At 55.0% G+C, this 13,950-nt stretch overlaps 4 protein-coding genes across 12 annotated transcripts; 3 read left to right on the top strand and 1 right to left on the bottom strand.

The window, feature by feature from the left end:
- The first annotated feature begins 6 nt into the window (after window positions 1-6).
- Window positions 7-5,307, top strand: Vegfb (vascular endothelial growth factor B). Of its 2 annotated transcripts, none has more exons than XM_008838956.2 (7): window positions 7-184; window positions 705-747; window positions 1,005-1,201; window positions 1,363-1,436; window positions 1,621-1,656; window positions 1,982-2,116; window positions 4,910-5,307. In XM_008838956.2, exons 1-7 carry the CDS (start codon window positions 125-127, stop codon window positions 4,929-4,931), a joined length of 567 nt encoding a protein of 188 aa, XP_008837178.1. In that variant the 5' UTR covers window positions 7-124; the 3' UTR covers window positions 4,932-5,307. The 2 variants fall into 2 exon arrangements, with proteins under 2 accessions (XP_008837178.1, XP_008837175.1); XM_008838953.3 differs by having other exon boundaries at window positions 1,881-2,116.
- Window positions 5,308-8,720: 3,413 nt separating this feature from the next.
- Fkbp2 (FKBP prolyl isomerase 2) lies at window positions 8,721-11,457 on the top strand. Of its 8 annotated transcripts, XM_008838950.3 has the most exons (7): window positions 8,775-8,878; window positions 9,924-9,947; window positions 10,116-10,284; window positions 10,545-10,657; window positions 10,845-10,891; window positions 11,206-11,241; window positions 11,325-11,457. In XM_008838950.3, exons 3-7 carry the CDS (start codon window positions 10,120-10,122, stop codon window positions 11,384-11,386), a joined length of 423 nt encoding a protein of 140 aa, XP_008837172.1. In that variant the 5' UTR covers window positions 8,775-8,878; window positions 9,924-9,947; window positions 10,116-10,119; the 3' UTR covers window positions 11,387-11,457. The 8 variants fall into 8 exon arrangements, with proteins under 8 accessions (XP_008837171.1, XP_008837172.1, XP_008837174.1 ...); XM_008838949.2 differs by lacking the exon at window positions 9,924-9,947 and having other exon boundaries at window positions 8,721-8,878; XM_008838952.2 differs by lacking the exon at window positions 9,924-9,947 and having other exon boundaries at window positions 8,865-8,986.
- Window positions 8,993-9,844, top strand: LOC115071363 (translation initiation factor IF-2-like). The gene has a single exon (XM_029566346.1). The coding sequence runs from the start codon at window positions 9,026-9,028 to the stop codon at window positions 9,809-9,811; it is 786 nt and encodes a 261-aa protein (XP_029422206.1). The 5' UTR covers window positions 8,993-9,025; the 3' UTR covers window positions 9,812-9,844.
- A 430-nt stretch (window positions 11,458-11,887) lies between the features above and the next one.
- On the bottom strand, window positions 11,888-13,947 carry Ppp1r14b (protein phosphatase 1 regulatory inhibitor subunit 14B; the record flags this gene model as incomplete). Its single annotated transcript, XM_029566371.1, has 4 exons — window positions 11,888-12,226; window positions 12,309-12,341; window positions 12,570-12,653; window positions 13,699-13,947. Coding segments are annotated over 4 exons (435 nt in total), but the record flags the coding sequence as incomplete, so codon positions are not given.
- Between the last annotated feature and the right edge of the window lie 3 nt (window positions 13,948-13,950).

The raw sequence follows: 13,950 nt of genomic DNA, 5'->3' as shown, positions 1-13,950 counted from the left end.
CCCCGCGCCCGGCCCCCGATCCCCGCGCCACGGCCCGCGCCATGGGGCTCTGGCTACCGCCGCCCCCCGCGCCGCCAGGCTAGGGCGATGTGGGAGCCCCCGGACCGCGGCCCCCGCGGGCACCATGAGCCCCCTACTCCGCCGCCTGCTGCTCGCCGCGCTGCTGCAGCTGGCGGGCGCCCAGGTACGTGCGTCCCCAACATCCCGCCCGCCGGCCGTGCCCTCTCAAGGTTGGCGGAAGTGGGGAGGCGACCTCGGCGAGGGGATCCGCGGGTCCGGCCTCCAACTGGGGCATCGCGGACATCCCCCCTCCCCCCGGGGTGCCCCTCTGCGCAGGCCCGCCAGTCCAGCCCCGGGGCCACTCCCTCGCTCCACCCATCCCCTGGGCGCCTCGAGGGGCGGAGCTGCCTCAAGTGTCCCCAGGACCTCGTTCACAGCCCTCAGTGCCTGCTCCTGACCCGAACAAGCCCAGCTTCAAGGCTTAGGAGTTTGATGCCACTCGCAGAGTGTGCCCGGTGGGTGAGTCTTGGGCCAGAGAAAGTACCAGGTGGCAGAGAGGAGGCGTAAAGAGTCGAGGTCCTGGAAACAGAACAGTCTGGAAAGATGTCAAGAGAAGAGGTGAAGTCCGACTCAAGGGCAGAGCCCTGGCCTAGCCACAGGGCTTCTAGAGTGCACCTTGGGTCCCCTTCTCTTCTCTTCCACAGGCCCCTGTCTCCCAGCTTGATGCCCCTGATCACCAGAAGAAAGGTAACAGTTAATAATTTGACACAGAAAGTTTGGCAGGTCCTAGTTTTCTTTGCTTCATCTTGTGTGATTCCAACACCCCGGACGATGCCATTTCACAGGGAAACTGAGTCAGAGGGCTTAATGGTTTCTTGAGAAGCAGGGCTGGGGATGATAGGTTGAGAGGAGGGGTTGGGAGTGGAGGTGACAGGGGACCAGGGAGGCTAGAGGCTCCACACAGCTCCCAGAGAGAACTTAGTGCTTTGGGGTCTGCTCCCTAGTGGTGTCTTGGATGGACGTCTATACCCGTGCTACCTGCCAGCCCAGGGAGGTGGTGGTGCCTCTGAGCATGGAGCTCATGGGCAGCGTGGCCAAACAACTGGTGCCCAGCTGTGTGACCGTGCAACGCTGTGGTGGCTGCTGCCCTGACGACGGCCTGGAATGTGTGCCCACTGGGCAGCACCAAGTCCGAATGCAGGTACCGGAGCTCATAGGTCGGGTGGCTTGAGGGGACAGTAGTGCTCTGGGGTCTGGGTCAGCCCAGAGACAGGGACTACTGGAGGATCCATTTTTCCTTTAGCCCGTTTCTCTTTCTACTGTCCTCTCCCATTCACCGTCTCTCCTTTCTCCTGAGCACAGATCCTCATGATCCAGTACCCAAGCAGTCAGCTGGGGGAGATGTCCTTGGAAGAACACAGCCAATGTGAATGCAGGTGCCAACCAGGTCTAACTTGTGAGCTTGCCCAGTGGAGCATGGGGTGGGGGTGTCAGGCCTGGGGTTGCACCACAATAGGGACCCCTTGTTTAAGAGTGGAGCCAGAGGTGGGTGTGGGTCTGGGGCAAGGGCGTGGGAGGCTTGGGTTTTCTGATCCTCTCTTTATCTCTCTCATTGTTCAGACCCAAACAAAAGGAAAGTGCTGTGAAGCCAAACAGGTGAGTTCCTTGGGCCCCTGCTGCTAGATAGCAGCCTGGCTAGAACACTTGGGTGGGTCAGAGGGTTAAGTGAGCCAGGAGGCTGTAGCTCCCTTTTCTCCTTCTCCTTTTCACCTGGCTCTCTTCTCTTTTGATATCCCCAAATTCAAGCACTCTGTCCCAACCCTAGCTCCTGGGAAGCCTCTTCCTTCCCACCCCAGACATGTCGTCGCTTCTCCTCCTAGGGCTGCCATACCCCACCACCGTCCCCAGCCCCGCTCTGTTCCGGGCTGGGATTCTGCCCCCGGAGCACCCTCCCCAGCTGACATCATCCATCCCACTCCAGCCCCAGGATCCTCTGCCCACGCTGCACCCAGCGCCGTCAGCGCCCTGACCCCCGGACCTGCCGCTGCCGCTGTAGACGCCGCAGCTTCCTCCGTTGCCAAGGGCGGGGCTTAGATCTCAACCCAGACACCTGCAGGTGAGGAGTCTTGGTGGGGGGCACGCACCTGTGTGGGAAGAAAGCAGGTCCAGGTGAGCCTGCCAATTAGGAGAAAGGCCAGGAAAAGGAAACAGCTGAGTGTGTTAAATAAACATTTATTGTGCATCTGCTGGCACTGGGATCAGCAGAAACACAGCTTGCATTCTGGTGTGTGGGTCAGACAGTGTGAGAGACCATGCTGCCGACAGAGAACTAGAGCACTATGGTGAGGCACCTGACCTCACCTCCGAGCATTCAGCCTGGAGAAGGTGGTGTCTGCCTGCAGTGGAACTAAAGAAGACCTTTTTCCAGTTTGCAGCATCCCAGGTCTTCCCAGAAGGCCTTGTGATAGACGTTGGCCACTGTATGGGCTCTGAGAGAGCAAGGATGTACTGGAGCCCATCTGCTCTTGTGTGCAAGTGCTTAAGAAGCACTGCTGTGCTCCACGGTGAGGCCATTGAGTGATGAGTGAGCCAGGCCCTGGAGGCCATCCCCTGCTACATAGAGCTTAAAGCCAACCTAGGACACATGAGACCTTGTTTTATTTTATTTATTTTTATTTTATGTGTATGAGTGTATTGCCTGCATGTATGTAAGTGTACCCAGGTTATGCAATGCCCATGAAGGTCAGAAGAGGACCCCCAACCCTCCTGAGTTGGGACAGGAGTTGGAACTGGAGTTGGGACAGTTGTTAGCTACCTAACAGTTGTTAGGTCCTCTGCAAGAACAGCCAGTGCTCCTAACCACTGAACCATCTCTCCAGCCTTGAGACCCTGCTTTTTTTTTGGGGGGGGGCCTTTTGGGACAGGGTTTCCCTGTAGCCCCAGCTGTCCTGGAACTCACTATGTAGACCAGGCTGGCCTTGAACTCACAGAAATCCGCCTGCCTCTGCCTCCCGAGTGCTGGGATTAAAGGCATGCACCCCCACGCCTGGCGAGACCCTGTTTTTAAAAAATAATAAATAAAAAATTAAGCCAGCATGATGGCACACGCCTTTAATCCCAGCACTTGGGAGGCAGAGGCAGGGAGATCTCTGTGACTTTGAGGTGAGCTTGGTCTACATAGTAAGTTCCAAGCCAGCTGGGGCTACAGGGAGATCCTGTCTTCAAAAAGACCAAAAAAACAAATAAAGATAAAATAAAAAATAAAGGAGCTGGGGCCAGGTATGGTGGTATACACCTGTAATCCCAACATTCAGGAGGTGGAGGCAGGAGGATTGTGATTGTTTGTTTTTTTGGTCTTTTTGAGACAGGGTCTCCCTGTAGCCCCATCTGGCCTGGAACTCACTATGCAGACCAGGCTAGCCTTGAACTCACAGAGATCCACCTGCCTCTGCCTCCCCAGCACTGGAAATAAAGGTGTGCGCCATCATGCCCAGCAAGGATTGCGATTTTTAAGGACAGTCTGGGTTATGTTACAAGACTGTCTCAGAAACCAAATAATTGTAATAAGAGAGCCTCAGGGTGTAGCTCAGTTGATAGAGTGCTTGCCTAGCATTCAGGAAGCCTTGGGTTTGATCTGTAGCATCAAATAAAACCAGGTGTGGTGACACTCAAAATCAGGGACATTCTTGGTGACACAGTGAGTTTGAGGCCAGCCTGGGCCACATGAGACGCTCTCAAAAATAAATAGGGAATGGGGAGATGGCTCGGTTGGTGAAGTGCCTGCTGTATAAGCATGAGGACCTGATTTGGAGCCCAGCATCCATATAAAGACCTAGAAATAGTGTATTGAACTTCCAGTGCCAGAGCAGAAACAGGAGTTCACTGGCCAGACAACCTAGTTTATTCACTGAGATAAACTAGGAGACCCTGTCTCAAAATATAAAGGTAGAGAGCTGGAGGTGACACAGCAGTTAACATCACTTGCTGCTCTTGCAGAAGACTGCAGTTCAGATCCTAGAACCTAGGTCAGGGGACTCATAACCTCTGTTAACTCCAGCTCCAGGGAATCTGCTGCCCTCTTCTGGCCTTTGTGGACACCTGCACATATGTGCCCATTCACACAGACGTGTAAACACATACACATCTAAATAAAATTAGTAAAATGGGGTGGAGGGATGGCTCAGTGGTTAAGAGCACTGGCTGCTCTTTTAGAGAACCTGGATTTGGTTCCCAGTATGCACATGGTGACTAACAACCATCCAGCCATGTAACTCCAGTTCCAGGAGATTTGATGCCCTCTTTTGGCCCCTGCAGATATTGCATGTATGTGGTATACTTACATGCATGTAGGCAAAACACTCATACACATAAAATAAAAAATTTAAAAATCAAGCCCAGTGTGGTGGCACATGCCTGTAGTCCCAGCACTCGGGAGGCAGAGGCAGGCAGATCTCTGTGAGTTCAAGGCCAGCCTGGTCTCCATAGCCAGTTGCTACAGGGAGACCCTGTCTCAAAAAAAAAATTTTTTTTTAAAAATCTAAATAGGAAGAAAAAAAATCCTTAAAAAGATAAAGGTGGAGGGGCTGGAGAGATGGCTCAGTGCTTAAGAACACGGTTCTTGCAGAAGACCGGGGTTTGAATCCCAGCACCCTCATGGCAGCTAACAACTGCCTTTAACTCCAGTTCCAGGGGATCCGATGACCTCTTCTGTCTTACCTACATGCAGGCAATATACTCATACACATTAAAAAAGAAAAAGAAAAAAAAAGATAAAGGTGGAAAAAGATTGAACCATGAGTACATATACCACACACACACAGAGGACACCCCACATAGAAAATTTATAAATAAACATAGAGCTTGGGGCTGAGCTCCAGCTAGCATTAACATCCCTTCTTCTCCTCTCCAGGTGCCGGAAGCTGCGAAAGTGACATGTTGCTTTTCAGACTCAGCCAGACACTCCCCTCACAGGCCCTATCCCAGTGGAAGAAGAGGGGAGCCCAGAACACCCCAGCCCAGGACCTCAGTCCTAGAGAAGCTGCCCCAAGGACCTTGTGCTCTTAGAGAGCTCAGTCTCCCAAAGCTGTCATCTAACAGTTTCCAAGGAACTTAATGGCAGTAAGAGGGGTCTTATCCCAGCTTAGGGGAAACAGGGTGCTGTTAACTACCCTGGGCAAGTGAGCATCTTCTGTTTGACTCCGCCTCCCTACTATGAAGAGTCCAAACTTTGACAAATAATGGCATTTGGGCTCTGTTATGATAACTGTGCCCCCCCCCCCCCACCCTGATAAAAGAGATAGAAGGAACTATCTTTGCTTGGGTCACTGTTTGCCACTGTCCAGGCTGGCTGACTTTCACAGGAATGTGTTGAACACTGCCTCCCAGTCCTGGAACTTGACTTACTCCTTACTGTGGGAGTGGGGCCACAGCAGCTCCCAGGCAAAGCCGCACTCATGGATTCCTCATATCCTTGTTACTGCAGGGCATGAAGTTCCTGTCCTCTGTTCACCACAAGGATTCTGCCTGCCATGGCCAGTCAAGTTGAGGTGGGACCCACACCTTGCTTCTCCCTGTTCACATGGAGAGCTCCTTGGGCTAAGGACAAATGTGTCTTCACACAGTAGAAGTTAACACTTTTCCCTGCTAGACACACTTCAAGTATTTTCACCATGTTGCTGAGCTCCAGAGCCACACCTGCCTTGTCAGTCCTGTTTTCTTGAAAGGGAAGTACCAGAGGTCTGTGGCTGGAGGGCCTGGTTTGAGACAAACTCTTCCTGTGTGATTACACAGTCTCTTCCACCTTCACCTCCCTGGCACCCCAGGATCCCTTCTCAGTTGCTGCTTGCTCGAGACTGCTAAACTGTCTGACCAAAGCTCAGTGCCCACCTTTCTCCCTGAAGCCTCTAGGGCCTAGGGCTGAGGGGCAAGGCCAGCCTGAGGCACCAGGGCTTTGGCTCTGCTGGAGGATAACATTAAAGGGCAGCGCTCACCTGAAGCAGTCACCACAATAGACTGGTTTGGAGAATATGATCATGATCTTGGTACCAAGGCAGGAGTGGGTAAACTGAAAGAATTCTGACAGTGACTGCCACATTTCGTTTGTTTGACAGGGTTTAATGTTGCCCAGGCTGGCCTCAACCTTTTTCTTTTTTTTTGTTTTTTTTTTGTTTTTGTCTTTTTGAGACAGGGTCTCCCTATAGCCCCAGCTGTCTGGAACTCTCTATGTAGACCAGGCTGGCCTTGAACTCACAGAGATCCACCTGCCTCTGCCTCCCAAGTGCTGGGATTAAAGGCGTGCGCCACCATGCCCAGGAAAACTTTTTTTTTAATATTTTATTTTTTGGTCTTTTTGAGATAGGGTCTTCCTGTAGCCCCAGCTGTCCTGGAACTCACTATGTAGACCAGTCTGGCCTTGAACTCAGAGATCCACCTGCCTCTGCCTCCCAAGTGCTGGGACTACAGGTGTGCACCACCATGCCTGGCAATATTTTATTATTTTTATGTATATTTGTGTATTGCCTGAATGTATGTGAGTGCACCCATGTCGTGCAATGCTGCGGAGGTCAGAAGAGGGTTTTGGATTCCCTTGGAACTGGAATTAAGGATGGTTTGTAGCTGCCATGTGGGTGTTGGGAATTGAACCCAGGTCCTCTATAAGAGCAGTCAGTGCTCTTAACCACTGAGCCATCTCTTCAGCCCCAGCAAAACTTTTTTAAAAACAAATATTTTTATGTATATAAATGTATTACCTGCATGTATGTAAGTGCACCGTATCATGCAATGCCCATAGAGGTCAGAAGTGGGGTGCTGGGAACCAAACCTGGGTCCTCTGCAAAAGCAGCCAATGCTCTTAACCATTGAGCCATCTCTCCAGCCCCTCAAATTTCTTATATAGCTGAGAATGATATAAATTTTTTTTTTTTTTTTGAAACAGGGTCTTTCCCTGTAGCCCCAGCTGGCCTGGAACTCCTATGTAGACCAGGCTAGCCTCTGCTCCTGACTGCTGGGATTAAAGGCATGTACCACTGCCTGGCAAGAATGATGTAAACGTTTAATCCTCCTGCCTCCACTTCTCCAGTGCTACAATTCCATGTGTGTTCCACCACACTTGGGCTTCCTGCATTCTAGACAAGTACTTTACCAATAGTTACATCTCCAGCCTTGTTTGTTACTTTTAAACATTTTTTAAAAATTTAAAAAAAATTTTTAAATTTTTATTTTATTTTTGTTTATTTATTTATTTTATTATTATTATTTTTTGGTCTGAGACAGGGTCTCCCTGTAGCCCCAGCTGTCTGGAACTCTATGTAGACTAGGCTGGCATTGAACTCACAGAGATTCACCTGCCTCTGCCTCCTGAGTGCTGGGATTAAAGTCATGCGCCACTACGCCCGGCTATTTTTTAAATAGTTTTATTATTTTTATTTTATGTGTACAAGTGTATTGCCTGCATGTATGTGAGTGCACCCGTGTCGTCAGAAGAGGGCATTGAATCCCCTAGAACTGGAGTTAAGAACGGTTTGTAGCCTCCATGTGGGTGCTGGGAATTGAACCCAGGTCCTCTGCAAGAGCAGTCAGTGCTCTTAACCACTGAGCCATCTCTCTAGCCCTACTTTTAAACGTTTTTAAAAAATTTTATTTTTATTTGATTTTGTGTGTACGAGTGTTATGCCTGCATGTAAGTGCACCCGGGTCGTGCAATGCCTACAGAGGACAGAAGAGGCTGTCAGATCCCCTGGAACTGGAGTTATAGACAGTTGTTAGGGTGCCATGTGGGTGCTGGGGTCAAACCTGGATCTTCTGCAAGAACAGTCAGTGTTCTTAACTGCTGAGCCATCTCTCCAGCCCCAACTTTTAAACATTTTTTAGACAAAGTCTTAGGTATCCCAGGGTGGCTCTTAACTCACTCATGTAGTATGACATGGGTGACCAAGTGTTGAGATTACAAGCATATGCCACCACACTTTATTTATTTAAACATATAACTCTCAGGGGTGATGTTGGTGATCTTGCACAGGATACCATGAGGGTTGTTAGAGCCTGTGAGCTAATGCCTCTGAGCCTACTTAGCACCATGGGACATGCAGGATCACCACCGTGATTGCCATCCTTTGGCAACTTGAGTCAGGGACCCAAAGGCAAACTGGCCTGAGGACAGACCCGTCTTTCTTCCTACCTAAACCAGGTTTAGCTGCCTGTCAACTTAAGGGTCTTACTTCCATGGACAGATGTCTACCGGTACTGGTGGGTGCTAGGAGGCCAGACCCAGTCAGGGCACTGCAGTCATGATTGTTCAGTGTGCCTCAAACAGGGACCTGGATGCTGCCAGCGAGAAGACTGGGGGTCCCAATTAGCCAGGGCGGGCCCAGCACAGCATCCAGTGCTACGGATACCCTATGGGATGGGTGCCGTCAAGTTTATCCCCCGGGCGACTGAATTTGCTCAAGGTCACCCAGCCAGCCTGGAATTGAAACACGGGGTGTCACCCCCGAAGCACTTTGCTCTTCCCGGATCATATGGATCATGGCGACGGGAGGAGCCAGCAGGATGCTGGGAAAGCGCCTGGGGATGACAGCGACTGACACCGCAAGAACCCCTCGGGGAACTCACTCTTGCTTGACCATAGTGTCACCTCAGCCGGAAGTGCCTTCGGAAGTCACTTTCACCAAACCTGACGGGTGACCCAGCCACCGGAAGTGATAGTCACATGGCCGCCTAGGGGGCGGGGCCAGGGAAGGAGCGGTCCCCGGGGCGTGCAGCAGCGGGTTTCGGACCGTCCAATGAGGGAGGGCGGCGTGGCCCGCCCTGTAGCGACAAGGACGCGCCTGCGCAGAGGCCGCAGCACGAGCGGGATTGGCTCCGGGGGCGCGGCGAGGAGGTGAGCGGGGGCCACAGCCCGGGCTGCGGGGTCGCCGGGGTGCAGGAGGCCAGGCTGGATCAGGCCGGAGCGAAACGGGCTGGGCATCCGCGAGCCAACCGGGGATAGGTGACGAGGGAATTGGGGCTGGGGTCGCAGTGTCTGGAGATGCCGCAGGGGGAGGGGTCTCACGCCGCACGGGGCGGAGCCCTCGGGGCGGGACGCGGAACGGGTGCGATCTCCGAGCCAGTGCTGGTGGAAGGCGGAGCCCGGCGCTCAGGGACGGTGCTAAGACGGCTGGAGGGCGGGGCCTGGCGCCTGGAGGAGGAGCTGGAACAGGTAGAAGGCGGAGCCTCGGGCTCGGAGACCGAGGGGCTGGGAGCCCAGGCGCTGGGGGCGGGGCTTCAGGTGGTGAGTGGCGTGGCTCCAGTTCAGGAGGAGTCTAGTCTTGCTGAGGGCGGGGCTGCAGGGCCGGGGGCGGGGTCACGCCCCCTGAAGGGCGGGGCCAAGGAACCAGGCGAAGGGCTAAGCCCTAGTCGTGGCCCGGGGCGTCCACGCGGGGGCGGTCTCCGTGGTGGCCGAGCCTGGGGGCGCGGCAGACCGAGAACTGCCCCGGGAGAGGTGGTGTGGGTGGAGCGAGCTGCACAGCCCGCCGACTCGGAGCCTGTCTGGGTACCCCGGAGGCCCCCGAGAGCTCAGAGCTGGGGCGGGGCCCCGGCAGGAGGAGGCACTGGGCCCGGCTGGGGGGTACCTCCGGAGGACCGGGGGTCTCCAGAGCCTCCTAGCGGAGATGTGTGGGTGCCTCGGGGCCGGCCCCCTGCAGCTGCCGCAGAGGTGTGGGTGTGTTGGACTGGGGGCAGCTGGGTGTGGCGTGAATGGGGTCGCCCGGTCGGGGCAAATCCAGTGCAATCAGATAGGGTCTGGACTTTGCGTAAAGGGACTGGTGGGAATTGATGAGAAGAGAAGGGGACCGGGAGGGAGGGAAGGTCTGGTAGTGAGCGAAGGGGCGGGGCCCTGGCTGCTGTGGCCTCCCCTGACCCCCTCCCCTCGCTGCTGGGGTCCTCAGCCAAGCCCCCTTCTCACTGGACTGGTAAGTGTGGCCGCGGAGCCCAGGGGAGAGGGTGGTGCCTCGGGACAGGGGATTCCCCAGGGGCAGGCAAGTTACAATGAGGGTGGTATCCTTTGAGTAGCGGCGACTGGAGTTCCGTGACCTCCCTACCCTTCTCCCTTTTCGGCCGGTCGGGGTCTGTTTCCACAGAGACATGAGGTTGAGCTGGGTCCTGACTGTACTGTCCATCTGCCTGGGCGCCCTGGCCACAGTCGCTGGGGCCGAGGGCAAAAGGAAGCTGCAGATCGGGGTGAAGAAACGGGTGGACCACTGTCCCATCAAGTCACGAAAGGGAGATGTCTTGCACATGCACTACACGGTAGGTTTGGGGGCATAACTTCTGGGGGTAGAGGGGTTTATGGGGATTGGAAAAGAGTTGGACATCTTGTTCCTTTCTCTACATGTCCTTTACAATTTCCTCCCCAGTTGGGTCTTAGCAGGCTGTGACTGCTTCCTGAGCTACTGATTCCCCTCAAGGAACACGAGCACCTGTGCTCCAGGGACCAGCTTGATGGGAACATTGAGGGGGGCGTTCTGGAATGGTCACCTCTCCTTATTAGCTTTGCCATGGTCCCACAGGGGAAGCTGGAAGATGGGACAGAGTTTGACAGCAGCCTGCCCCAGAACCAGCCCTTTGTCTTCTCCCTGGGCACTGGCCAGGTCATCAAGGGCTGGGACCAGGGGCTGCTGGGGTAAGTCTGGAGCATGTTCCTGTGGTCCAGGAAATGAGGTGTGTGTGTGTGTGTGTGTGTGTGTGTGTGTGTGTGTGTGTGTGTGTGTGTGTGGGGGGGGGGTGTATGTTGGGGGGAGCCTAGAGGTAGGGCAGGGGGGCTGGGTGCCTGGGTGATGTCACATGCTGAGCATGCGGTCATCCTGCAGGATGTGTGAGGGGGAAAAGCGGAAGCTGGTGATCCCATCTGAACTGGGTAAGAGGCCCCCAGGGGGAAATGGGGAGGAGGTTGGATATGCCAGGAGAAGGGTTAAGGGTGGCTTCAGCCTCATTGGTCCCCACTCTATCTAGTCACTATAGTCTATGTTACTTTCTGAGCCTGGCTTGTGTCTAGCAGCCAGAACCAGGCAAGGCTTGCACTCAGCTGTAGTGTGACCCTCTGTCCTCTACCAGACCTTAGGTGCCCCACCCTTCTCCATCACACCCTCCATTTCTGGCCTTAAGGCAAGATAATCTTTATGTGAGCTAGAAGAGAGCCTGGCCACATCTGTTTTTGTATGTTTTTGACAGGGTATGGAGAGCGGGGAGCTCCCCCAAAGATCCCAGGTAACACTCTTAACCCCCTCCCCTCCCCAGCCATCCCTTTCCCAGGGGCCCAGGTCTCATGCTGACCCCACTTCTCCCTCTAGGTGGAGCAACCCTGGTGTTCGAGGTGGAGCTGCTCAAGATTGAGCGACGTTCAGAACTGTAGCGGGCTGCAGAGGGCCAGGGGCTCCTGTCAGGGACCAGACTGCTTAAAAACAAAAACCCTTAAAAATCCAACGATGGAGCCTGTGTTTTTTTTTGTATGTGGGTCCTGCAAGACTTAGATTAAGACTTTAGCTTTGAGGGCTGAGGACATAGCTCAGCAGTGGAGCAGTGCTCTAAGGTGTGCGGCCCTAAGTTCGATCCCCAGCATCAGAAGGAGAACACCAAACCAGAGCAGGGCTTCAGTGCCATGACTGCAGAGCCCTGGAGTCTTGGCTCAATGGCATGGAGACCCCTACTCAGCAGAGAAAAGGCATTCAGGACTGCCAAAGCTACGTCGTTGCTCCCCCATTTCCCTAGCCATTTGGAAGGCCTGATCTGGGAGCCAGCACTGGGTTATCACCATGGCTACGTGGCCCTCAGGAAGGCCTGTGGTCACCTGGGGAGTAGCTGAACTGGTAGCAATTGTAAAGCAGTATGCCCCCTAAAAGACCAGCCAAGCCCATTAGCTGCTCCAAAGGCATCTCCTGGCTTTATTAAAGGGCCCGAGACGCAGAATCATATAAAAACACAAAAAGTCCCATCAGTTTAATAACAATAAAAAACCCCAAAAGTGGAAAACTGAGGGCAAGGGAAGAGGCCCCTAGGCCAGGGGCACAGGGAGCCCTGCTCACGCACCAGGCCTGGCTACAGGGTCCCCCGGTATTGCTGTTGCTACGAGGTCAGGGGGCAGCGATTGTCCTGTGGGAGCCACCAGTCATCTGGGTCAGGACCCTTACTTCTTCTGGGGTGTGCTCAGCTTCTGCATGCCCCGGATTTTGTCCAGCAGGCCAGAGATGAAGGCCTAGATAGAAGGAGGCCATTAGGGAGGCAAGATCCCAAGAAGACAGTCAGCCCCCCATACTCCCAAGGTCAAGAAAACTTACCTCAGTGGGTTTGTAACAGTCAACTAACAGCTCCTGGTGGGGGGAGAACACAAGTGAGTTCTTAGGAACAGGGGCTCATGGTTCACCTATATCCTCTTCCAAGGGACTGGGGCCACTTAGGGACATAGCTGGGTAAGTTCCATCAGCCTCATTTTCCACAGACAGAAACTGACCCAGACCAAAGAAAGCCGGGCACCAGGGCCACACTTCCCCAAGGGGCAGTTCCTCCAGGCAGCCCTCCACCCGAGGACCTCAGTTTACCTTGACCCTGGCAGCCCGAGTGTCATCGCTTTCCATGTCCAGGAGCTCATCCACATCTATCTCCAGCTCTGGGATCTCCTCTTCCTAGGGCAGGGTGGGGGAGGAGGGACAGACAAGCAAGTGCCTAAGTCAGGAGAGGGGCTCCCTGCCTACCTCAACACCAGACCAGCCCTCTTTGCCCAGCAGATGACAGCTGCTCTGGGAAGGAAAACAGATCAGGCCTGTGCCAAGGCAAACTGCCCAATGGGGGGAGCTTCCTGTCCCTGGCAGTGGGCACCAGGGGCGCCAGACAAGGCCAGACAGCCAAGGCTGGGGACCTTGGGCTGCGAACTTAGCAGATGTGTCTTCCCAGCGTCCGGGTCCTCTAGCTCACCAGAGCACTAGTAGGACCAGCTGTCCCAGTTCATCAGCGCCCCCTCCCCCAAACACCTGTCAGCTTCCCGGGAGGGAGGAGGGACTGAGGGGTGAGGGGTCAGTGGGAAGGACCTATGCTTGGTAAAGGGGAAACAAAGAGCTCAGGCTTTAGGGAGGGGACCCCCCCCCCCTCCAGGGAACAGCTATCCCACTTGGAGCCAGCAGCATTCCAGGGCCAGGCTAGGGTAGGCAGCACAGGGCAAGCCCACTCCTCCACCCTACCCCCGGGGGCCTGAGTCACTATCTGAGCAAACAGGGAGTCATGGGGTGGAGAAAGCCGGCTAACCTGCCCCCACACCAAGATGGGAACTCCAGACTAACCCACTAGAACAACCCAGACCCTTTACAGCACTCTGAACAGCCACACTAGTGCTTTTCAACTAGTGTCTATGCTAGCGGGAACTAGACTCGCACTGCCAGCCCAGGGCTAGCCCCTGCCTCCCATCCCAGGCCAGGCTTCCGGAGGACACCAAGCTTGCCCTGGGGGAGTGGCATGAGGGTCGCAGGGTTCGAGGCAGTGTCCGGGAAGGCCGGAATGGCTGAGGTTAGGCAAAAAAAAAAAAGCGCACACACCCTGGGGGCGGGGAGTGAAAGAGGGGTGCGCTCGGCAGCCAAGCACCCATCGACTGCGCTGACAGGCTGACTGATGGTGGGGTTCCCGGGCAGACGCACTGAGGTCCGATTTTAGGGTGTCGGCGCGGGGTGAGGGACACACCTGGCAGTCGTAGAGGCGCGTGAGCTGCTCTAAGATCCACTCCTCCAGGTTGAGGCGCTTCCGTAGCTCTTTGCGGTCGTACTTGACGGTGACCTTCCCTTGGCGTCTCACCGGGCCGTCGTCGTCCGCGCCCCCCGGGCCTTCGCCTGCGGCCCCAGGGGGGCTCTGAAAGTAGACGCGAGGCCCAGCGCCACCACTGCCCGGCCCGGGGGCCGGGGCTGCCAACGCCGCGCCCCCCGCGGGGCCGCTGTC

Source organism: Nannospalax galili, unplaced genomic scaffold (assembly GCF_000622305.1).
Source record: "Nannospalax galili isolate Female #2095 unplaced genomic scaffold, S.galili_v1.0 scaffold1659, whole genome shotgun sequence".
NCBI classification, from domain to species: domain Eukaryota; kingdom Metazoa; phylum Chordata; class Mammalia; order Rodentia; family Spalacidae; genus Nannospalax; species Nannospalax galili.
The sequence above is the reverse complement of the archived record's forward strand: the minus strand, read 5'-3'. Positions and strand labels throughout refer to the sequence as shown.

What these genes read in the sequence shown, in the direction of transcription:
- Vegfb (XM_008838953.3), top strand. Translation starts at nt 125, where the DNA reads ATGAGCCCCCTACTCCGCCGCCTGCTGCTCGCCGCGCTGCTGCAGCTG. An exon ending in AGCACCAAGTCCGAATGCAG is followed by an intron (nt 1,202 to 1,362) that starts GTACCGGAGCTC and finishes TCCTGAGCACAG; the next exon opens with ATCCTCATGATCCAGTACCC. An exon ending in CACAGCCAATGTGAATGCAG is followed by an intron (nt 1,437 to 1,620) that starts GTGCCAACCAGG and finishes CTCATTGTTCAG; the next exon opens with ACCCAAACAAAAGGAAAGTG.
- Fkbp2 (XM_008838949.2), top strand. Translation starts at nt 8,781, where the DNA reads ATGAGGGAGGGCGGCGTGGCCCGCCCTGTAGCGACAAGGACGCGCCTG. An exon ending in TCCGGGGGCGCGGCGAGGAG is followed by an intron (nt 8,879 to 10,115) that starts GTGAGCGGGGGC and finishes CTGTTTCCACAG; the next exon opens with AGACATGAGGTTGAGCTGGG. An exon ending in AGCTCCCCCAAAGATCCCAG is followed by an intron (nt 11,242 to 11,324) that starts GTAACACTCTTA and finishes TTCTCCCTCTAG; the next exon opens with GTGGAGCAACCCTGGTGTTC.
- LOC115071363 (XM_029566346.1), top strand. Translation starts at nt 9,026, where the DNA reads ATGCCGCAGGGGGAGGGGTCTCACGCCGCACGGGGCGGAGCCCTCGGG.